This window comes from Botrytis cinerea, chromosome 1 (genome assembly GCF_000143535.2).
Source record: "Botrytis cinerea B05.10 chromosome 1, complete sequence".
Taxonomy (NCBI): Eukaryota; Fungi; Ascomycota; class Leotiomycetes; order Helotiales; family Sclerotiniaceae; genus Botrytis; species Botrytis cinerea.
This window is the reverse complement of record NC_037310.1, coordinates 1,702,408-1,725,565: the sequence shown is the minus strand read 5'-3', so window position 1 is coordinate 1,725,565 and position 23,158 is coordinate 1,702,408. Positions and strand designations below refer to the sequence as shown.

The 23,158-nt window shown below is 44.1% G+C and overlaps 6 protein-coding genes across 6 annotated transcripts; 4 read left to right on the top strand and 2 right to left on the bottom strand.

The window, feature by feature from the left end:
• The first annotated feature begins 54 nt into the window (after positions 1–54).
• Positions 55–2,468, top strand: Bcnop7. Its single transcript, XM_001548337.2, has 2 exons — positions 55–208; positions 339–2,468. The coding sequence occupies exons 1-2, from the start codon at positions 123–125 to the stop codon at positions 2,293–2,295; spliced, it is 2,043 nt and encodes a 680-aa protein (XP_001548387.1). The 5' UTR covers positions 55–122; the 3' UTR covers positions 2,296–2,468.
• A 148-nt stretch (positions 2,469–2,616) lies between these two features.
• On the top strand, positions 2,617–6,919 carry BCIN_01g04700 (hypothetical protein). The gene has a single exon (XM_024690488.1). The coding sequence runs from the start codon at positions 2,851–2,853 to the stop codon at positions 6,628–6,630; it is 3,780 nt and encodes a 1,259-aa protein (XP_024546257.1). The 5' UTR covers positions 2,617–2,850; the 3' UTR covers positions 6,631–6,919.
• Positions 6,920–7,301: 382 nt separating this feature from the next.
• BCIN_01g04690 (hypothetical protein) lies at positions 7,302–8,488 on the top strand. Its single transcript, XM_024690487.1, has one exon. The coding sequence runs from the start codon at positions 7,329–7,331 to the stop codon at positions 8,361–8,363; it is 1,035 nt and encodes a 344-aa protein (XP_024546256.1). The 5' UTR covers positions 7,302–7,328; the 3' UTR covers positions 8,364–8,488.
• A 1,228-nt stretch (positions 8,489–9,716) lies between these two features.
• BCIN_01g04680 (hypothetical protein) lies at positions 9,717–10,461 on the top strand. The gene has a single exon (XM_001548340.2). It carries the CDS (start codon positions 9,847–9,849, stop codon positions 10,384–10,386), a length of 540 nt encoding a protein of 179 aa, XP_001548390.1. The 5' UTR covers positions 9,717–9,846; the 3' UTR covers positions 10,387–10,461.
• A 213-nt stretch (positions 10,462–10,674) lies between these two features.
• BCIN_01g04670 (hypothetical protein) lies at positions 10,675–12,019 on the bottom strand. The gene is made up of 2 exons (XM_024690486.1): positions 11,755–12,019; positions 10,675–11,697 (listed from the first exon to the last, which is right to left on the bottom strand). The coding sequence occupies exons 1-2, from the start codon at positions 11,963–11,965 to the stop codon at positions 10,958–10,960; spliced, it is 951 nt and encodes a 316-aa protein (XP_024546255.1). The 5' UTR covers positions 11,966–12,019; the 3' UTR covers positions 10,675–10,957.
• A 545-nt stretch (positions 12,020–12,564) lies between these two features.
• Positions 12,565–18,328, bottom strand: BCIN_01g04660 (hypothetical protein). The gene is made up of 4 exons (XM_024690485.1): positions 18,272–18,328; positions 14,522–18,214; positions 13,490–14,469; positions 12,565–13,392 (listed from the first exon to the last, which is right to left on the bottom strand). Exons 1-4 carry the CDS (start codon positions 18,283–18,285, stop codon positions 12,806–12,808), a joined length of 5,274 nt encoding a protein of 1,757 aa, XP_024546254.1. The 5' UTR covers positions 18,286–18,328; the 3' UTR covers positions 12,565–12,805.
• Between the last annotated feature and the right edge of the window lie 4,830 nt (positions 18,329–23,158).

The following is a 23,158-nucleotide window of genomic DNA, read 5'->3' as shown; positions in this document are numbered from 1 at the left end:
GATTGAGAAGCTTTGGAGAAATAAAAAAAAAGTTCTCTGGGAACTTTTTTATCAGGACGACTGAGAAACCCCCCCACGATACTATCTCCATCCTCATCTCGATCTCAATCGCAACAGCAACAATGGGAAGAATTAAGAAGAAGGGAACTTCTGGTCAGGCCAAGAACTTCATCACCAGAACTCAGGCAGTCAGAAAATTACAAATTTCGTAAGTACATCACACATATTCATATGCATTGTAGGATTGAAAAAGTCCTTTCCCCAATTCCCTCAGTCGCATTGTTGCTTCTCTTCTACCTATTTGTTCAAGCAAAGTACTAATCTGTTGATGCAAATAGTCTACCTGACTTTCGTAAGTTGTGTATCTGGAAAGGAATTTATCCTCGAGAACCAAGAAATAAGAAGAAGGCATCGAAGTCCTCGACACATTCTACCACCTTTTACTACACAAAAGATATTCAATGGCTATTGCACGAGAAGATTGTCGATGCTTTCCGTGAGCAGAAAGCTCTAGAGAGGAAAATCTCGAAAGCTTTAGGACGAGGAGATGCAAGCGACGCTGCGAGACTTGAACGTAACGCATCAAGACCGGAGAAGACTGGAAAGACTAAATACAATTTGGATCACATCATTCGGGAAAGATATCCTACATTCATCGATGCGCTACGAGATCTTGACGATTGCTTGTCGATGCTTTTCTTATTTGCAAATTTGCCCTCGACCTCGACTGTTCCCGCAAAGATGATTGCGAGATGCGAGAAATTATGCTTAGAATTCGAACATTATTTAATTGTTTCAAATAGCTTGCGCAAGTCATTCTTGTCCATCAAGGGAATTTACTACCAGGCAACGATACAAGGACAAGATATTTTGTGGTTAGTACCTTACAGATTCAACCAAAGAGTCACTGGTGATGTGGACTTTCGAATCATGGGTACCTTCGTCGAGTTCTACCAAACTTTGCTAGGATTCGTCAATTTTCGCCTCTACACTTCTGTTGGATTGGTATACCCACCAAAATTCGACGCGGCTAGAGATGATCAAGATGCTGGTTTAGGGGCCTTCTCGTTGGAAGGAAATGGTATTGGTGCTATTGAGCAGCCAAAGCAGATCACCAATGGCGATGCTTCAAAGCCCGACCCTAAACTCCAAGCAGAGATTGACAAACTGATGCTTCAACTCAATGCACCAGAGAAGGAGGTCGAGGAGACAACAAAAACTTCACCCGATGGCGAAGATGAGGAGCAAGCAACTGAGACCATTGATAAATTCGAGCCAGCTGCACCAGGTGGTGATATACTTATGCAACCTTCTTATTCTGCCACAGATCCATCGACTTTGTTCTCAAAGTTTACTTTCTTCTTATCAAGAGAGACCCCTCGCCAACCTCTCGAGTTCATTCTTCGGGCATTTGGCTGCAAGCGCATTGGCTGGGACGCAGTCCTTGGGGAGGGTGCTTTCACTCACAATGAATCGGACCCTTCGATTACCCACCAAGTGGTTGATCGCCCACCCGTACAGGTCCAACCTGAGGAAGACGAGGAAGTCAAGGAAGACAACCAAACAGCACAGCGTTTGAGGCCCGGAGCTCGAGTTCCTGGTCGTATTTACATTCAACCACAATGGATTTGGGATTGTATCAATGACGAGGAGCTCAAAAGACCAGATCTATATGCACCTGGTGCACAATTGCCTCCACATTTGAGTCCCTTTGTCAAGAAGGTACGTGGTCAGTATGATCCATCTGCCCCACTTGAAGATCAAGAAAGGGAGGACGAGGAACTCGAAATGGACAGCGGTAGCGAAGATGAAGCAGATGTCTCCGATGAAGAGGCAGCTGTTCAAAAACAGGATCTGGTTACAGCTATGGATGTCGATGAGACTGCCGAGGGTATGGATGTTGCTGGATCTGATGATGAATCAGATGAGGCTCCTGATAAGGTTGATGAGTCTTTTGGTGGCTTCTCTGAAGCCGAAGACAGCGAAGATGAAGAAGAGACCGCTGCTCTTCGACGTCAACGAGAACTTGAGGCTGAGTTGTCCGGTGTGGCCCTACAAGAAAAGGAAGTTGACCCAAGGGCTAAGGCTAAGACGGATGCCAAGAAGAAGGCAGCCAAGAAGGCGAAAGAAGAAGACGAGGAGTTGGAGAGATCCAAGATGATGATGAGCAGAAAGAAGAGGAAGATTCTAGAGAAGATGGTTTATAGTAATAAAAAGAAAGACGCAGAGGCAGAGGCACTAAGAGCCAAGAGGAGAAAGATTGAGAAGTCTGGAAAAGCAGCTCCAAGAGAGTAAGAGAATAATGGTGGCTACTGTAGCTGAGAAAAGTATGGCGTTCATGGCTTGGACAAGGAGTTTCAACCTGCATTTGGGGGTTTATTACTGTGGTTATACCTGTGGATATTAGACTAGCCAATCTTTCTTTTATCGTCATGAATGTTAAACATAAATCTGTGTGGCTTGTTATAATTTTTTGTGACCTGCTTTGTGACTTTGTGAAACTTATTTATTTTATATGCTTTTTGGTGACTGATCATGTGATAACCATGTATCCAGGGCCTGAAAGGACTTGAATACGGGGTCTCTTCATGACTTTTCTGGCATGGTCGGGTTTCAGAAGCAGTAAAAGCAAATTCGCGTCAGAACTACCGAATGTATACTCTGTGGCTGTGGATCATCATCTCTCCCGGCATGTGAAAGCTTAATCTGCTGATTGTAAAACAGAAAGCACAACGTTCAATAACAGCTATTGGACAGCCTCTTATACTTTCCATTTTCCAACATGCGATAGCAATTTTCCCATAACTTGGATGCTACTGCACATACGGATAGCCAGGCCAGGAGAAAAACATGACATCTTATCCCCCTCTCGACGCAACGACAAGAAATAGCTCTAGCACTTCACCAATCGAACGCCGAACAACTTCAAGCACATATTCGAGTTCAACCCAACGATACAGTAATGACAGCAGCGAGACAGGCGAATCTAGCACGGCAGTTAGTAATCGAAATAGCTTTGCGACAAGTACCTTGAACGAAGAAGGCAATGAACAAAAGGTTGGATTGGATGGGGGTATAGAGGACCGAAGTAAAAAGGACGGCAGAAGCAACCATAGGGCTCACAACAAGAGTCGAAGTGGTGGAGGATTTCTATTATCGAATTCTCTATTCCATCGCAATGCAGAGGGCTTATCTACGGCCACCGCAGAACAACAACCTCGCAATCGGGGATTTTTTCACGACGTGAAAGGTAAATCAGCGGACAAAAAACAGAGCAAGAGACAATCACGTAATGGTACTATAGTACCAAGTCCACTGGCTTCCAATGTGGCCAGCGCCCCCACGACCCATGCCATAGAAGAGGAAGATATAATTGATGAGAATGCGACGCCGCACAGCGATCATGGGCGAGGCACGAATGCGTCCGAGAAGCCTGTTACAAGCGGGCTTGATGTTGATTCTGCCCAGATCGTCAATCTGGCCCTGAACCTTAGTGAAAGTAGAAGAGCCGCATCAAGACGTAATGCTTCTACACCATTGCCCTCGAGTGCTGTAGGCTTTAGAGATGAGATGGCAGGAGGAAGTCTACGCCACCATTTACAACAGCAAAGGAGAGTGTCCAGAAATATCTCACCGAAGCCTGACAGAATTGATAGGACACTCACAAGTTCTCCACGCCTTTCATCGGGAATAAAAAATGGACCTTTATCAATAGCTTTGGATGCATCCGAAACTGCCTACCAATACCAATTCTCTTCATCTACATTAGCAAGAGCGGAGAAGGCTAAAAAGGCAATTGAGCTCATGGCCCAATACCGTCGATTGTTACAATATGTCCCTCCATTGAAGCCCGGGTCTGTGGAGAAGAATCAGCATAGCAGTCCAGGCTCAACGTCTGAACAACCACATCGCATATTCGGCAGACAGTATAATCCTTTGCAGTATATAAGGAACAGAAAAGTGCGTGCTCGAGCTCGGATTTCCATTGATGGGGAAGCACAAGAATTCGGAAATGTTCACAAGGTTTCATGGTGGGTTGATGAAGTTTCAAAAGCTGCATTAAATGACAGTTTTGTCAGCGGAAATCATGTAGCTCTTCCGCCATTCTCAAAATCTATAGAAGAAGGCCATTCTCCCCATACATCACCTCAGTCTGCGGGGAGTAAGAATCAAACCGCCCCTAAACTGGCAAGACCCAGAATCGACTGGGTTACTAGTCCTGCGGATATGCTTGCAGACATTTTCTGGATGGAACAGGGTGACAATAAGACGCTGATTGAAGATCGAAATGGGCGACCAATATTCCCTCGAAATCCTGAGCCTAGGCAATCTATCCCACGCAAGCCCGATGACTTTGACATGCTTAAATCGCCGGATCGTTCCCATCACAAGAAATCGAACTCGGCTGTAGACCTTCGTATTGATACTAAGCTTCCAGAGTTCAGATCTTCTAAGGTTGATTCAGACAAGCACCTGGAAAGTAAAGCCTCCAAGGTTCGACACAAACTACATGACGCAACGCATGCGCAACATGGCAGACACAGTGCAAGCCGCGAACGTTCCCGCTTTCTAAGATCTAGGAGTAGATCTAGTTCCGATTCCTCCGACAGTGAACATATAAAAAGGTTTTCAAAACGAAGACGCAGTGGGACGAATGAAAGTCAAGATGATCACGGTAAGGACATTCTTGAAAAACAGATGTTGGAAATGCTTGCGAAGGAATCTGGTGATGCCAATTGGATGACACCTAACAAGCTGGATAAACAAGTTTCCGTTACAGCCGTTGAAACACCAATTCTACCTCCACTCAACAGTGGGGAGAAATCGGATTCGAGCATAAGTTTGTATCAAAAAAGGACGGATCTGAAGGGTATCAACAAAGATTCACCTATCAAGAAAAGACACCCTTTCATATCTACCTCATCAGGACGACCAAGCCTCGAAGTACCGGGCGTTAGTCCTCGGAACTCTTTGGATGGCCTTGATACTACTGCTCCCAACTCTCCACAAATACGGGCCTCAAAGTTATCTAATTTTGTTCCTAGCATTGGACTAGACCTTTCATCACCTCGGAGTCGCCGGTCGTCGCCAAACAGAAAACGGGCCTTGTCACGAGTCAGGTCCAAGATCAATCCGTTTCGTGAGCACAGCAGAGATCGTAGTGTGGAATACGAACCAGATAGATCTCGCCTATCGATAGACTCTATTGGTTCCATAGATTCAAGAATTGATCCTAGAGAACACAATCCTGAAACTCTTAATGGTCGCAACCGGTCCTTGAGCCCCACGAAAAAACTCACATCGAGAGACACGGATGAAAGTGCAAAATCTTTAAAGAAACAGGCAAGCTTACGGAGGGGCAAAGGTGATGAACCATCTGGCATTCGAGGATTGTTCAAGGGCTCTCGTGGACCTGTTGCTAGAGTCAGCGAATTTTTATGGAAAAAGGATTGGAACAATTCTACTGCTTCAACCGATGAATCCGACATAGAGGATTTCCGCACGCCGGTGCGCGAAAACGAAAAGATGCTTATTCTGGATAGGCAAGATTCGAGATCAGTAGATGTGGAAGTACCACATGATAAATCGATTCCAACTTATCTCAATGACATGCCTTCATTCAAGTCGCCTATGGAAAATCGCGGAAGATCCACACAAAGTCGTAAAGCAGAAGCAGTCATTGAAGCAGAACCTTCGGATGTTGAAAATGTATCCAGCTCAAAACTCGAACCTCCTCCAAGAATCGAAATAGACGGCGTTTCACCTGCATCATCTCCAGGAGGAAACCAACACGATTCTGATGTCTCCGATAACTCGACTCGCAAAGGGAGCTATGCTCGAGGTGTTCGTAACGCGGACGCTCGGCTTAATGCCATACTCGGATATCCTGGCCACCAGGGCGATACAATGTTTGTAACTGGCTTGTCACACATCAAAGCGAATAATAATAGACGCCCCTCACTTGATATAAATCGTCGTTGGAGTCACTCTGACAGTGGAGTATCAAGTCATCGTGGCCTCGTGACAAGACGCGACATTGCATACGTTAAAACGCGTCTCTACTCGTCTGGCGTCAAGTCAATGTACCTTACACGTCAAGCTGCGGAACCAATAGACTTTCGAACTGTGCAGGGGAAATGCTACAAAGGTATCGATTCTCTCACCAATAAGTCTCTTCCTTCAGTTCCAAGATCACAACAGCATATATTAGCTGCGAACATCATTAGGGACGACATTCAACTTTCAGCACAATTATGGCAAAAATCTCAAGAAAATTTCTCCATGAATACTATTCAAACGCTTCTGAATGATATGGGAGCTCTACATAGTCGTCTAGTGGATAATTTAACTCCAATGGCAAGAAAGGCAGCAGATGAGGCGGATGAGGTCTCTAAAGATTTGGTCACTAGTCAGATATTGGAAGTCAACAAGTTGACGGCTAGCATGGATAAGATGATCCGGAGAAGGAGGAGAAGGTTGAGATGGGTGAGGAGAGGAGGGTGGGTTCTGGTGGAATGGGCATTGGTGGGAGTAATGTGGTATGTTTGGTTTATGGTTGTGTTGTGCAGGGTTGTCATGGGGATTGGGAGGGGTGCGGTGGGGGCTGTGAGATGGCTATTTTGGCTGTAAATGGTGTTACAATCCTGGATATTGCAAAGAAGAAGAACCTGCGAGTTGAAGAATTTCACATCAACAACGGAGCAGTGAGGGAATATAATATTTTGTGTGATATGCCGGGTTTCACAAGTGGAGCAATGGGTTTGGAAACAAAAGGGCTATGGATGAATAGGGTGCATGGATGGATGGACTCGGGAAAAAGTTCCTTTTGTCAGCATAATTGGAAAGAACACTTTTAATACATTAATGATACCCGATAATCTAGTCTAATACAATAAATTTCAATATGAGAGATTTGGTAGTACACTTTTAGCCTTCGTGCGATCTGATACAATTCCCAGTATGAGATGAAGATGCTTGCTTGGTGGATTAGTTGAGCATTCGAATGGCTGCCGACGACTAACTCTTTGATGTTCTTCTTTGTCTCTTACACTCTGCTTTCTTTATTCGTTTATTCCCACTCTATTCCAGACAAACATCTACGGTGATTCTTTGTCTCGGATCTTATTGTTGGCTGTTGACAACACTGAAACAACTTAATACAACACGACAGTGACGTATTTAAACTTTTCATTTCCCCTATTTTATTTTCTCTGCATCTTTCACTATCTCTCAATACGCATATCGCATCAATCAGCTTGCGAACCAATTCCAAAATTTCGTTAATTTTACATCTATATACAGATATCAGCAAGCAAAAGCGAGACATCATGTCATACAAAGCCCAAGCTCCGGTATACAACACCGACAACGGCGAAAAACCTCCTCCATCAATTGAAGACGAGAGAGTTAGCCCAAAGACTTTCTATAAGCTAGCTACTCTTGATTTAGAATCCGACTCTGAGTATGAATCTGAGATTGAAGAGTATGAAGCTTGTCAGGAACCATATTATGATTACAAACGTGAGGAGAGATCTCGTGCGAGATCTCCATCCTCTGAGTCTGTCCATTGGCAATCTAGCTCCAAATCGTACAGGGATGGTCACAAACCACAAGCTACCTATGAAAGAGAGAGTTATCGCAGACCAACAGTTCCTCATACAGATTCGACAGAAGAATATTGTGCCCGAAAGCGAGCGGAGCGAGCTGCTCGAAATACCAGGGATGATAAGCCTCAACAACCTCGCTATAGCCGCAAAGCTCCTTCCCCGGAGAGGGAAGAATATCGCAGGCCTCATGTTCCTTATCCATCCTCAGATCAGTACTACAGCCCTAGAGCCCGATCACCACCTCCTCCTCCCACACGACCAAGATATCAACCCGAATCTTACAAATCTTCTTCGTTCCCATACTCATCTTCTAGCCGCACACGTGCCAAGAAACTAAGTAAGATGGAAGAAGAACGAGAAGACAGAGAAAGAATTAGAGAGGATCTTCGAGCAAAACAAGAACTCAAGAAGGAAAGACTTAGAAGACATCACGAAGAGACTTTGAGGGCTAAAGAAGTATTAGATCATATCAGATTACGGAGAGAAGAAGAAGAACGTCTTAAAGATCGTCTTAGACACAGACAAAATGGTCCAGACGAAAGACATCAATCTCGTCCCAAGCACGAACCCCCTAGAAGCTCCAGACATGAAGATCCCAAAATCTACGAATCTCGCCCGAGACCTAGCTATCGAGACCCAGAGTACGGCTACGATTATGCGAGAAAGGAAGTTAGAGTTCCGGAGCCGAAAAAGGGAGAGGGATTGAGAGTGGACGTTCCTGAAGGATGGAGAATTGTCGTTGTGGTTGAGGATTAGAATTAGAAAGCGGTAAGTCAGAGGAGTGTTCCTACGGTTGTTTCCTTTTGTGCTGGTATATATACGCTTCTCTTTTCTAAAGCCACTCCTTTTATCAATTTCCTTGAGTCAATTTCCTACAGCCACTCTTTCAGTCACTTTTCTTAAGTTATTTCTAGTATATAGATAGATAGATTTTTCTTAGTTGTTTTTCCCAAAGTCATTCCTTTTCGATCGGTGCAAGAAATTCCCAGGTGGGAACAGTAGTAAAATAAAATAAAATTTTGAGCACAGCGTATATAATAAAAATGTTAATAACTTAGTGATTGTATGATAATAACATTCTGCGGGCTCTATTTCTAGTAAATGTTCGAGATAGGTGATTAGAAAGTGGACCGAGTGAAGGGTTAAATAAAGGCTACGTGAAATAGATGTTTTATGATATTTTATATCATATTGCCTCGGGACTTCTTCGTCTACTTGTGGTGTATAAGCCATGTGGTCTAACATCTCCCCTGGCGTGGGCAATCTGTCCAGTAGATCGTCCGAACTATAGAGTCTGTTATATTTCTTTTGAATTAAGTCAGCCTACACTGGTCCAGAATTTCCAGGTCTTTCCAGGCGTTTTGTGAATATTATCCAATCTAAGATACACTTTCAAATGTTATCAACGTCTTTCAACATATCATTCATCACAACTTGTATTACTCAAAGTATCCGGATGAGAGTTTGAGCTATTAGTGTCTCATTCAGTTAGTTTAGACTGGCAATTTCAAGTCCTCCTAGAAACATAAACTGGTCGGTTAGACTGTTTTGCGAGCAGAAAGCTGGAATCCTGTTCGGTTTACTGTATATGAGGGACGCATTTTTGATATACCTGTAGGTTTTGCAATCATGTGGATCCATTTGAGATTTAAATTATAATGAGAGTTGTTAGTTCTGTGGTTCAAAAGACAAGGAAATCTTGAACTTTTCATGTCTCGTTAGATGCGAGATGAGTGTTCAATAAGCTACAACGTGTCGTCAGTTGTAAAGCTATTTCATCATATTCTCAATGTACTGTACAAATACCATAATACATTGTTATCCAACACGAATTCCAGAGGTAATCTCGTCAAATTGATCTTACTTAGAGTGCCATCTGCCATAATCTTCCAATCCTAAATCTCGACCGCGTTTGTATGTCGTCATATCGATGTTCAAAGCAAAGAAAGGGAGTCAATAGCAAAGAAACAAAGCGGCAAAAGATTCGAACCGTTTGTTCGAATAATGTAACACACAATCGTTATTGTTCTGCGATGGTTTTTGTCTTATTAGAGCCGAATACCTGTTCTCATTTCCACGAACAATGCTATTATTCCAAACCTCCATTTCGAAACAACGCCTTATCATGACGATAAATAGCTCTACGTCCTGCTATTATGCTTTCATCTCCAGATCCACCGGAAGATTCTACATCTAACATACACCACTACCAATCACTAACCAAGGAACCAATCTCAACATGTCAGCACAAGAAGTCCCCACTCCCAGCTGCCAAGCAACACAAACATTCCACTATCATTGTGGTCACATCATCACCACCTTCATCGAACACTCAGAGATTTGTGAATGGAATCAGGAAAGTCGACCGACGACTCCCAAGCCCACCCTTTCCAGGCAAGCAACTTCCAGCTCCGCAGTCGTAAACGCTGGTTCAAAGCTTCGACGATCAGCCAGCTTCGCGTTGAAGGGTGTGGGAAACAGTTTGGGAAAGTTGGCTCGACGAGTGAGTATTCGGTCTCCTCAGCCTGCTCACGAATTCTCTTTCACAGCTCGAGTTCCTTGTCCTGAAGTCCTTTTCCAACCCCTCTATGAATCCCCTCCCTGCCCTCGTTGCGCAAAGGCCTTGGGGATGGGGCCTGAGGACTTGGATAAGAATTTCGTGGGATCCGAGGAAGAGAGATGGCAACAGAGGAAAGAGATGCTCAAGGCGAAGATGAACGAATGGGTCGGGAAGATGGGGGAATGGGAGCGCGGGGTCAGAGTTCCAAGGAAGGAATAAGGTTTCATAAGTAAGTCATATCTCTTTTCCCCTTTCGTTATTGATTCCTACTGGATAGGAATGAATGCGAGACCAAAAAAAACAAAAAACAAAAAAAAGACAGGTAGGTCCTTCGATCAGATAAGGCAACATCCAGCTCTGGTAAGTAATATATATGTACGATTTCCCCCAAAATACCTTTCTTAACACGTGAAATGGTTTGTATGCCGATTTTAATGAAGAAACATCTGTGAAGTGTAAGTAGCACTTGGAAATGAACCGCAATAATGCACATAAATATATCAATCTTATAGCTCTATATTAAAATTGGATATAGATCATTCTTAAAAAATGGCAAGTATTATTTGACAGGCGCACATCCACCGAGTCAATGTTGTGATTGATACATCCAGATATTGTTGATTCTTGAAGCGAACTAAAACAGTGGATATCATGTTGTGCAACGCATATCGTTCGTACGCACCCAAATCTCGCAGCCTAGAACCTTAACACCAATCCATAGATACAAACTTACCATTCATGTTACAGCCGCATTATATCCACCGTCCATCTCATCAACCGCACGGATCCCTCAAACTCTCCCTCCCACAACCCCAGCCTGATTCCCATTCGCAATTCCTCCGCTTCTCCTCCTCAGTCTGTTCCCTGCCTTTTCTCTAAAGCCACTATTCGTAAACTCTCTCATTCCCTGCTCTTTGATTGCCTGGTTTTGTTCGAGATCCTTTTGATCCCTAAGTCCTCCTGCGATTGCCGAGTTTACACTTCCCCTAAGCGCTTCTCCAGCTCCATGAATACCTCTCGCAGCATTTGCAATACTCTCTCGTTTGCCTCCTGGGCGGGAAAAATTGACGTTAGGTTTTGTAGGACTATTTGGCGTTTGCTGCTCGTTGATTGGCAGTCTAGGCGGATTGGTTGTGTTCGTGTTTGATGTTAAGTTCTGATCGTGAATATCATGGTTGGCCTGTGAATTCATTTGAGCATTTGTGGTGCTAGTGTTCGTGCCGGCGATGTTTGAGGGATTGGGAGAATTCGAGTCCATAGCATGGTCTATCACGAGAGGGGGAACGGGATTCGAATTTCGAAGTGGTGAACGTTCGGGAATTACACGACCCCCACCAGTACTTGATCTTCGGAGGGACTGTTCTGGTTCGGAAGGTACTGGTGTTTGAGTGTGTTGAGGGGTTCCAATTGGTGGAACAGGTGGCTCATTTAATGCGTAAGTAGTTGAGGATGCAGGAGGAGGGTCGATTGAAGGGTCATATGGGTGAGTATGAACTTGAGTTGAACCATCACTACGGACTGTTGTGGTCGCTTCTCCATATCAGTTTTGTGTTTAGTCATTGAATAGATCTAGTTTTAGATACTCACTAGTGGTAGTTGTCGTTGTAGTTGTCGTTGTGGTTCCAGGATTTTGATTTTGAGCTTGGTTTATTCGAGTATCTGCGCTCGAGATATTGCTACTTCTAAAGGAATCATTATTGCGATTGTTCAAGACCCTACTTTCATCGTCTGGAGGAGTTGGGAGTGTCGTTAGAGGCGGTTCAAGGCGAGTTTTGTCTTTACTTCGGAATAAGCCCATGATAATGATTAAGTCTAGTAGAAAGTAGTGTAAAATACTAGTTGATTGAAAGTCGTAGAGAATTGTGTATAGACTTAAGGTCTTCAATCTCTTCTGACGTAATTATGCATCAAAATCTTAAAGCAGGATATAATTGTCGATCACTACTATGTCTGTACGAATGGCGGGGTGTTGCAGGAGATTGCGCCACAAATTCCACACTTCAATTGTGGCTGCAGTCATCTCGTAACGCCACAAAATGCGATTTTCTCCTACATGTGAGAGTATCCATTTGCAATTGAATATAGACAATGAATGAATATTTTCTCATCTATTGTGGTCGTTTCAAATTAGAAGGTTGATTCAAAACAAAAACTATACGAATGTCATCGATTAGCCCGATAAATTGTTAATTGAGTAGACCACTGGCTTGCTTAAGACTTACGACGTAAGACTTGTCCTCGAATTAGTTAGAGGACCGTAACTCGCCTACTAAACCCCTCATACATAAGCGAATGATACAACCAACAGGTAATTGCGTCAGCTTGTGTTCCCCTTGAACGATTTTTATGACGTGCAATTGAATAATAATGCAACTGCAGCTCATGCCTTATTTGCTGTGAGTGTACTATTTACACCTTGGCCCCGAATTCTATACAAGCTCAAATTGGCGTAATCATCACTTTTGAAAATTCTTACAAATCATGTGCTGTTCTAGTCCCTCATTTTCAATACATAAAACTCATCTCCAGTACATGCGGACGTACGCCAAATAAACAGAACTATTGTTTAACATGTTACCAAATATCTTATCCAACAATTTATTTCTTCAGAGCTCCCATGGCTTCATACGCATGAGACTCACAGCGCTCCCGACATTGACGCGTCAGTTTGAATTGTTGTCGGTCTACCGCCTCTCCTCTTTCTACCCCCTCTTCCACCAGTACTCCCGCTTCGATTCCTTTTCTTCCCGCCATGACCAGTCCTCAATACCAAAGCCCCATCAGAACCACGACTCGCGTTCGCTTCATCTCCAATAATACCCCATCCTCCTGAATTCTGCAGCACCCGCTGCTCCTCCATCTCCATAATAGCCAGTTCCCCTTCATACTTCTCCCTCTCACCCCTTGTCATACTCTGCCAGCTCTTTCCCTTGGCTAGTCTTTCAATCATTTTGATCCTTTCGTTTTCTTTCTCCCATTGACGGTAATCTCTTATTGCCTTTGCTTCATCATCTTCCATGTAGTATTCAGTGAGGTTAGGTAGGCCATGCGTGGATTGGGCGGCGAAAATGGTCTTTTGGCGCAAAAGCTCGACAGGCATACTTCTGGGGCGGAAGGAGGGGGGGATTCTGGGGAGCGCAAATCGGTCTATCGGTGAGGGAGGAATAGGGGGAAGAATTTTTTCGAGGAAGCTTTTTGGCTTGGGTGAAGGGTTAAACTCGGGAACTGTGTGATGTAAATGTTAGCATCATTGATTTACAGTTCGATATTAAATTCGCCAAGAAAAATACTAGACAAGAGACAAAATTGTAGGGAAACTCACCATCTTTCAGATCCTCCGTGATCCTCCAACTCTGATAGGCCTGTTGATAAGGCGTCTCTCCAAATGGGAAATTAGGTGGCGCACCCCCAATATGTACCGGCTCCTGCTTTTTCCTCAACAAATCCATCCTCTTCTCTTCCATCGTCTTTCTCTTTGCCGGTTCTTTGACAATCTTCGCTTGTACCACCGGCCCACTAATTTTGATGACCTGTTGACCAGCAGGACTCTGTTCGCACGGTGGCCATCTTTGCATACTGAAATACTGACGCGGTTGGTGATATTCTGTAAAAGTGCGACCCGCGACTACAGTGCTCACAGGGTTAATCAATCTGTCCCGGGCGAATCCCCAAACATCTTCTTTGATGGGGAAACGAGATTCCCAGTTGTTATTTAGTTCTTCGATGACTTGGGTTTGAATCACTAGGGCGGAGTATTGCAAACGGGTGGAGTATGGGACAGCGGAGTCGAGAAGTGTTTCGAGGTTAAGACCATAGTCGGTGAAGATATCTGGGGCGACCCTGTAGAGATCAGACGCGATGCGAATTAAAGTTATGTTATTCGGGTTGGGGTTTGCGGGAGGTACGTTGGGCTCCCCAGGGTATAGTTCTTTTCCTTCTAAGCGTTTCATTGTGTCTGAGTAACTCTGGTGAACAACTGCGATGCTGAGGTCTCTCGTATAGTGCTTTTCCTCCAATGTGAGTTCTTCTGTATACATAGCGATTGCTCTACCAAATTTGAATGACGCCTTTTCGATAAAACTGTAGAGATTAGGCTGGATAATCGGAGGTCCGGTGAATCTATCCGCATTGTATTGAACGCTATAGGTGTTGGTTGCTTGTTCCCAGTCAATTCCATAGCCGGCAAACGCCCGGCGTCGACCATCAATATACTTCATTTCGGGATGACCTGTAAGCGAAACTCTTGCCACACGATCAAGCTCGAACCCAACTTCAAGTTCAGGTTGAAACCCTGTTTCAAAACTAATAAAGCAATTAGCTGTTTTGATATTAAATGAGATGGCATGGAACATACTGTATGTGATGGTATTCATGCATTGTCATAAAGTGTTTTCTCGCTGTAACCCGGTCAAAGGGAGGCAAATTCTGTTTACCTCGACGACCGTTTATTTGCCGGAGAAGTTGTAACATGGGCACAAAATCGGTACTCTTGACATGAGGATCATACTTGTTAATTGTACGAATATCTCTCTGGTCCAATGGATAGTTACCCACCGGTGGGTCACTCGGGCCCTTCTCTGATACCCAATAAGGAGGTTTTTCAGATTCTGGTAGCGCTTCAATGTCTCTTTCAAACTCTTCAAGAATCTGTCTAGGCATATCTTCTTTGTCATCTGCGACAGGAGGATATGGCAGCCAGTGACAGTTCCAAGATGGTTCAGTTAGTTCCCGGAGGACACCGAGTTCTTGTGGTACCAGTTTTATCTCCATACCATCTTTTACTTCGTTAAGTGCATCGAATCCTCGACCAGGCTCAAACCTTACACCCCTCTCAATACGTGCAAGAACTCCTGTCAGGAATGGCCTCGGAAAGGTATTGGCTGCATGCAACAAAGCATCCCATGTGGGAGTCAAGTTGCCCAAATATTTGGCAGCAGCGTCTTGGTAGTCGAACATCGATGGAATTGTGAAGGGGCCATTAAAATTAGCCGGTGGTGGAACGTGACCTGGGGCATTCTTAATGATTTTTTCACGAGCGTCATACCAGTCGTCATCTTTCCACCTCGTGTACTCAACCATAAGTTTGGTGTAGTATTTTGTATCCAGCTCTACGGGTCGCTTGGTCGGTTCAAGTTCCAATGATATTGGAACTTCTGGTAGAGGTTGTTGCCATGGCGAAGGAAGTACAACACGACGGAATCGATCTTCCGGACGACGTTGCTCATAATTAGAAGCTAAAAAATTTAAAGCTATTTCAATAGCCGCTCGTTGAATACCCCTTCTTTCAGCCTTAGACTGAAAGTTTAATGCGCCCGTGTCATAGAGAGAAGCTGTTTGCGGGTAGCCCAGGATAAACTGTTGCCAATTTTGTTCTCTATTACGATGGATACCGGTATCGAGATTGGGCACAAGAGACAAAGCATCAACCTTTGTAGGATGAATGGACATTGGTGAGGGTGGTTCGGTGGCGAGGTAAAAGACCCCAGGAAGATTGTCGGTATCAACATCTGTATCCACGAAATCTACACTTTGTAATACTGTGATGGTTTTATCCTTTGATTTTAGATTAGCTGCAGCTTTCACCCCAATCACAGTCCTTCTCTCTTCCTCGTCAAGCCTCTGTTTTATGAGACCCCATTCTTTCTGTAAACCAGCGAGAATAATGGAGGAAGCATCAGCTCTCAGGCTGTTGATCTCATCCTCAATCTTGTCTAATTCTGCTTCTATCTTTTGCAAAGCCGGAGAACCTAGCAGACTCGCATAGTTTTTCTTCTTTTTTTGGTCCCAGCTCCCACCAGTACCTTGTCCGACATCACCATCATCGGGGATATCCTTGTTCAGTTGTGCATTGAGAGTATTTAGTGATTCTGGGTCCAATCTTCTATGAGCCTGATATAGAACGGATGGATCGCGCTGTCTCAACACGGGAGCTTTTCCAGCATCAGGTGCATCCGTGAGAGTCGCTGGTATAGTTGGTCCCAGGAGAGCTTGCTTATCCTCCGGCTTATAACTCCTTATCTCGATTCCAACTCCTTCGAATCCCGCTAGCCAAGGATCCATAATGTCAGAAAGTGCTTTAAGCGCCTTATCTCGAACTTTAGGGTTATTGCTGAGCGTTTGATCATACATTCGACGAAGTCGAGGATAGAAAAAGGGCGCTAGATTTTGTCGAAGTACTGCCATTCCGACATGATTCAGTACGCCTCCTTGTTCGCTTTTTGCTTTTAGAAGTCGATGAATTCTTTCTACTTGCTTTTCCAACTCCGGAGAAAGCTCAGGCTTGGGAGTGGCCCAAGGTACGTAGAAGATATATGGCTGCAAAAAGTCGGGTGACATCTTATGTCTTATTGGGTCAGTCCTTAGAGCTCCCTTTTGCAATGGTAATAATACAACCCATGGTGCACCACTCTCTATATCAGCTTCTTCCCGTTGAAGTTCTGGTTCGTTCTTGTAAATGGCAGTCCAGAGATCTCGTAATCTCTGGATATAGGGTTCAATCACGACTTTGTCTCCCACACTACGAGAGATGAGCCACGTTTCCTTAGATTGTAAATCATATGCTTTATCCCAAAGCAAGGGAATGTGTCTCGTTTTGAATTGGGCCCAATGATTTCCCACTTCTCCAAATATATCAGGCTCAACGGGGGAAAGTATCTCAGCCATTCTCCCTAGTACCCACCAGTTGCAAGATTGCGGGCCTTTACTGTCACGACATTCTCGCATGAGTTCATGAAGCTCTGCTTGCATTTTTTGGACTTCCCTCATTCTTTCGCCGTATTCCCGTGTGATGTTAATCTTCGCAGGGTCGTATTTATCTTTTTTGACCATGTCTGGTTCGTCAAAGAAGAACTGCATTTGAGGGGTGGTCTTGGCAGAGAGATGTTCCAACAGCTGATCTTGTAAATCATTGTACTTCTTCCAATCATCTTTGACAGCTCTATACTCTTCATCTGTCATATCGCCTTTTCTTTGCCCAGTTGAATAAACATTAGCGTTACGCTCAAGCTTTTTTGCCTCTGGCGTTGGAAATAGTCGTAAAAAGCCTTTCAAGGCCGCTGCACTCCACTGTTTGGCATGACGTAGATCTCCACGTCCAAGAGAAATGACGTTCTCCCTATATTCATTCAAATAATATTGTACAGCCTCCAGGTATCCTCTGACTACCGGTGGTAGAGGATTGTGCTTTGGCTCACGCTCGTCTCCCCCTTCTGGAGTGACCCCTAGAACCTGGCCGCTTCCATACCAAGGATCAGCACCACTTTGTGCCTTTCCAGTATCTGATATACCGCGAATAGGATCTGTCCAAAGAGGAATTAATGCCGGGCTTTTCTTGGTATCAATGTATGCGTGGGTCTCAATTTTGAAAAGATTCCGGTTCTCTTCCTCTTCCGTAAGATCCGACAAAGTTTTCTTTGCATCTTCTTTGATAGCTCTGAGAAATACCGCGTGATCTTTAGTACGCTTAACTGTGAAAGGAGGCCGATCTTCACGGATTTTTGCCTGTGTGCCATTGATTTCCTTCGTTTCGCGAATCGCAAGAGTCACTTCATTCGACATAAGTCTTGTACTATAAGGCTGAATCTGAGGGCTCTCTACACACAAAGGATCGCCGAGAGCTGATTTTTCCATGCGATTATGCCAATCTGCTTGAATATCTGTCATTACTTTTGCATCTTTGAAGAGATTTTTGTCGCATGGGACTCGATGCTTCTCAATGTGCGCAAGGTAATCTTGTATCTGTGTGAGCTTGTCTTTGAAATCTAAGCATCGGTTCGCATCTTCGTCAGCAAGAAATGTCTTGATTTGTTCAAGACGTTCATTAGCCGGCGGCTGATCGTGACCTTTAAAAGAAGTTTTTGGATCGGGACGTGGTTCAGCATGTTCTATTTCAGTCAAGAACTTTGGAAGTTTCAACTTCCTAGGTGGAAGTGGTTCAGGTTGATCAGATTGATCGGATTGATGAGATTGATCGGATTGATGAGATTGATCGGACTGATCGGATTGGTCTCCATCATCCTCTCCTACAGAGAGTTCCTCACGGTCTGATCTTTTGAGAAAAGTTAGATTGTGTGCTCTTTCTCGTGATCTATCGATATTGACTTACTCATCTGACTGCATCTCCGCAAATGCTTATGATAATTCCTACTTCCACTTCTTTTCCAGAAAGTAATGATACTGGATGACGGCGATCTTACAGAGGATAGAGATCTTTGGATTGGTGAGTTTGCTACTGAGAATTGGGTCGGAGTCCTGCTTGAAATGTTCTTTGTGTGCAAGCTTTCACTTTGATATACATTTTTCTTTCAAGAGAAATAGCTAAGCTACCATTTGCATTCAATTGAGCTTCTCCAAAGAAAACGTTCCAAGAGAATAACCTAAACATTCCTCACAATGAAACAATTGGGTAAGAAATATCGCGGGGTAAATTCTTGCACATACATCAATACATGAGAACCACTGAGACTGGATTTATGATGGCTGTAGTCAATTACCAAGATTTATAACGTAGAGATATCTGGTGGAGACTTCCACCTTCTCTGTCTAATGGTGGCTCTCTCTCCAGAGAGAGAACTCTCCAAAAAACAGAACACTTCCATAAAAGTTTGTTCTTTGTCGAATCATTTTTAGACTGCAAACGGAGCGAGTCCCGTCCTGAATTTCTTTATCAATAATTTCCTCTCTGTTCTTCTCAACTCTTGCGAGGGGCCCTCTTTCAGCCTCCTTTGCAAACTTCCTTTTCTTTGTTGTGATGGATAGAATGAGTCTTTGTGAACCTGCGCGTTCCAACCAATTTTGACTTGCAGACATGAATTGAGTTGAGCTGCCTACCCAAGCAAATTTGGAGACTTGAAGATACACCAAAAATTGAGAATTTGAAGAAAATTCATGCGATGGAAAAAGTTTTCCACCCAGCGGAGGTCAAGCAAACCATGACAGCCGCAGAAAATTGAACGTATGTGTATGCTTATATATGTACTTTGTATTTTCGAGGCAAGTGCATTCAGAAACATTTGGATTTAAAGAATACACGTACATGTATTCGAGAATTTGAAGCAGGTGAATGAAACGCTACGAGACTGTAATTTTATTTATTTATATTGCGCATCTTTGGCAGCTATCTTCTCTAGAAATAAATAGGCATAAGTTCCTTCTATTGTACAAGCCCATCTTCACTTTCAAGAGGAAGTCATCAAGCTGATGATTATCCATGCAAAAGTCACGATATATGCCAGGCATACCCTCGGAGAGTCTGTCGTGTATTTCGTACTATATCCAGCTGAGCATTCCTGTCAATCCTCCAGCGAAAGCGCCCTCCTAATTGACAGGACTAAATATTGAACATTGTACCACTGAGTAATCTCTAATCTATGCATAAGACCTTCCCGACAATCAGAAGGAAAAAAGAAAGAAAGAAAGAGATGCAATGCAATGCAAATTTTCCTCGGCGGGAATGAAGAATTGTTTGTGCTACTAGGACTCCTAGATGACAGACTGACAATCAATTTCAAAGAGAAAGCATTGTTTGCGATGCACTCATCGGATATGACGGGTATCTCAAACAATGCGAAAGATTTCATATCTTCTCTAACCGAAGCAGAGACATTTTCCTCTGGTTTTTCGTCCCTTCCCTTTGCCTGACGCAGGAAACCACGCACAATACCTTACCTACACATTACAATCAAGCCTTCATCCCACCACTATGTCCCACATCTCTCGCAAACAATCTCCATAACCCCTGAAGAAGCTGCGCGTACCCGAGATCTACCCCTCTTCTTTCAAACTTCGTCCCCTGACAATTCCACTACTTGATGGATGCCCATTGTACCACGTAATCTTTTCCTGTCCTGTCCTGTCCTGTCCTGGCGATCAGAGGAATGGGGAAAAAAGGCAGCATGCATGAAATGAGCTGTCGTGCTCGATTATTATCATCCCCATCACACTCTCTGACCAGTCTGTTCATTCTCCAAGACGGAATTAGAAATAAATGCAAGGAAATGAATAGGCCACCCCAAAAGTGGAGTCGCGATGGAAGTACGGCGTATGTCATACTGATTCCAGATATGCATATTGGGAAATATGCATAATGCACATGACATTTGCATGGACCCCGAAAATCTCAATTTCCTCCTATTTCCCCATTCTACATTCATCCATCGACCGAGAATAGGAAGGGATACCTTGATTAATTGGGATGTTTGACAACACATATTAATCGATCAAATCAAACCAAATCACATCAGTCAATCTGCACTTATTTGCTTTTTACTACCTCGGTTCCTGCGCATATAAAACATTTATTCTAGAATGAGATCAAAAAGCTTCCATGACCTTCAATTTCGTTTGAACTGCAAGCCCCAAAGGACTAGGATGAAGATCTTCCGGTGCCGGGAGATGGGGTCTTAGATTAATACTGCATAGGCAAGAGATGAAATTTACGTGACTGCATGTGATTGATTCTGGAAGCAGAAGTCGCTAGGACGATTCCAGTCAAGAAAGATGTGCAGAGTGTTTGATGGAAATTGAAATGTTTGTGATTCGGATATTTGATACTCATGAGGAACGTGAAATCCGGATGTATCGGTGACTCACTAGCGAATTGTATCAACTTTGCCGTGGCGACTTATAGTTTCTGGGCGATAGGATATTTTCATTTCCATTAGCACCGTCTAGGTACATACATGTACACATGCACGGTAATTTGCTTTTCGAAACTTTCCCAAGGAAGCGCGTAGATTTGGTGATAGTTTCGTATCATTTGGCTTGTTCCCCGTTCTAAAGACACCTAGGTCCTCTCCCGTTTTAGCTCTTCACGCGTCAGACTGGGTTCATGCAAGTTTATCGTTAATTTATGCTCGGAGTTGGAACGAAGGTGTGGCAAAGTCCAAGAGAATGGTTTCGTGATATGAGGTAGAGTGCTATAGTCAAGGCATGGTATTCAATATCCGTGTGGGTCGTAGGATTTCTGGTGTCAATGAGTTCCTAGCCGGACCTCCTGAGCAAGGCACTAAGAGCCTGTGATAGGATGGGGAACATACAATTTTACATCGCGGCGAGACGGGACAAATATGCCAAAGATGGGATGGGAAATACAAGAGGTACGTGATACATGCAAGAAGTGTGGCTGTGATGGATGAATTGTCCAATCAAGTACTTGAGTCAGGAATTTGGGTCATCGTTCAGCCACAGCCACCACTTTAGACCTGGGAAAAAGGGGATGACTTCCAGCGAATCGATTTTAGACATAATTTTCCGCTTAATGTCGTATTCAACTGAACCTCACTCCACTGAGTCCACTCACAGAAGCAAACCACACGTCTAAATATACACCTTCCCATTCCAGTACCAACATCTAGCAGCCTCCGGTTCTCATTTCATGGTCATGGTAATAGTCATAGTAATTCCCAACCATAATGATCCCTCCTAGCCTTACAAAGCCACTTATTCAAACCCCCCATCCATTCCAGACAAGGAAAACACTAGGTTGACATGAGATACGCCGAGCCGTATTATTGGCGTCCTCTTATCCTATCCTATCCTATCCTATCCTATCCTATGCTCTTCCATAGATTTTCGCTCGGGGTACGACATGAATGCATACACACAATAACCCCCAAATACGTACGTACTGACACTACCTAAACATTGCGTATTCACCAACGAAATGGTCTGAGAACTAGGTAGCGTGTTAGATTCGCGATGAGGCTTTTGGTGATCAGGGTTTCGCGACAATTTCGTGCTTCGCAACTAGACATACACATTATGTTGAATTAGCATGAAATGTTTGGGACGCCTCCATGTCAAGCTATTTAGAGGTATTGATTGTATTGGGCAATTGTTCTCGCGTGTCTGTTCGCAGTCCCGCCTGGCACTATGATATTCTGGCACAGTAACAGAAACGGGGATACGACTTGTATGTACACTTACGTTGATCTTAAGACCTGTGTTGAACCTTATTATAAATACCGTATAGACCCAACAGCTTCACAGCGCACTTTGCCTCTTGCGAAATAAGGTTTCGATGAATGCCTGAATCACTCGCTCGGGAATAGGAAAAGTGCGCAGTCTACGGGGCCGGTTTCACTCTTGATATCATTATTCACTCACACTGCAAGACTACTGAGCCATGGGGAAGATGCGTCCGGCCCGTGTCAATTGCTTGAGGGATAGGGTGGACTTGTCAAAACCTTCAATTTCGTATCATAACGGCACACTTATAAATACCACGAGTTTTGACAGTGGGTTAGTCAGAGCTGTCCAAAATGGCGTAACGACCTGACAAATCCTGTATTGCAGACGTCCAAGAGCCGGATGGATTCTGGGGGGTCACCTCCACGGAGTCCACTCGATTTTTGCTTTTCCGCCCAGCTTCGTAACTCGTAAGACCTGTTGATCTTACCATCTCGCCGGGAAATGCCCGCTGCTGCTGCTGCTGCTGCTGGCTGGGGAAAAAAAGAAATTTAGAAAAAGAGTCATGAAGACTCGCAGATCAATCGTTCATAATCCATAGATCTATCGGCAATCGAGGGAAAGAATTTCGATTCCTGATCGAGATATCCAAATACACTTTCCACAGATTGAAGATTTAGATGCACCGAGGCCTAACGAATTTCCCCTGGAACTTATCCTTATCAATCCAAGTCGCCATCACCAACGATGCATTCACCCCGCAAGATGAGCACGTGCTAACCGCATCCATCCTAAGATGAATCGCGCTCCCCGCCTCGCATTTTCACCACACCAGAAACCATCGAGACAATATCAAGGCTTCAAAGACAATCCGAAATCCTGCTACACGCAAACCTTACTGTCATGTCATGTCATCATCATCCAAGCGCTCCAGCCCCAAATCAAGTTTCCTCCTGTCCCACGCTGCATGCGTTTTGCGTCGCTCAGCGCTCAGCGTACCAAGAGATATCAGTAGCCGCATATGCAAGTACAAGCTTGCAACATGCATCCTTACGAGGAAAAATAAATAAATCACGTCTCCCCC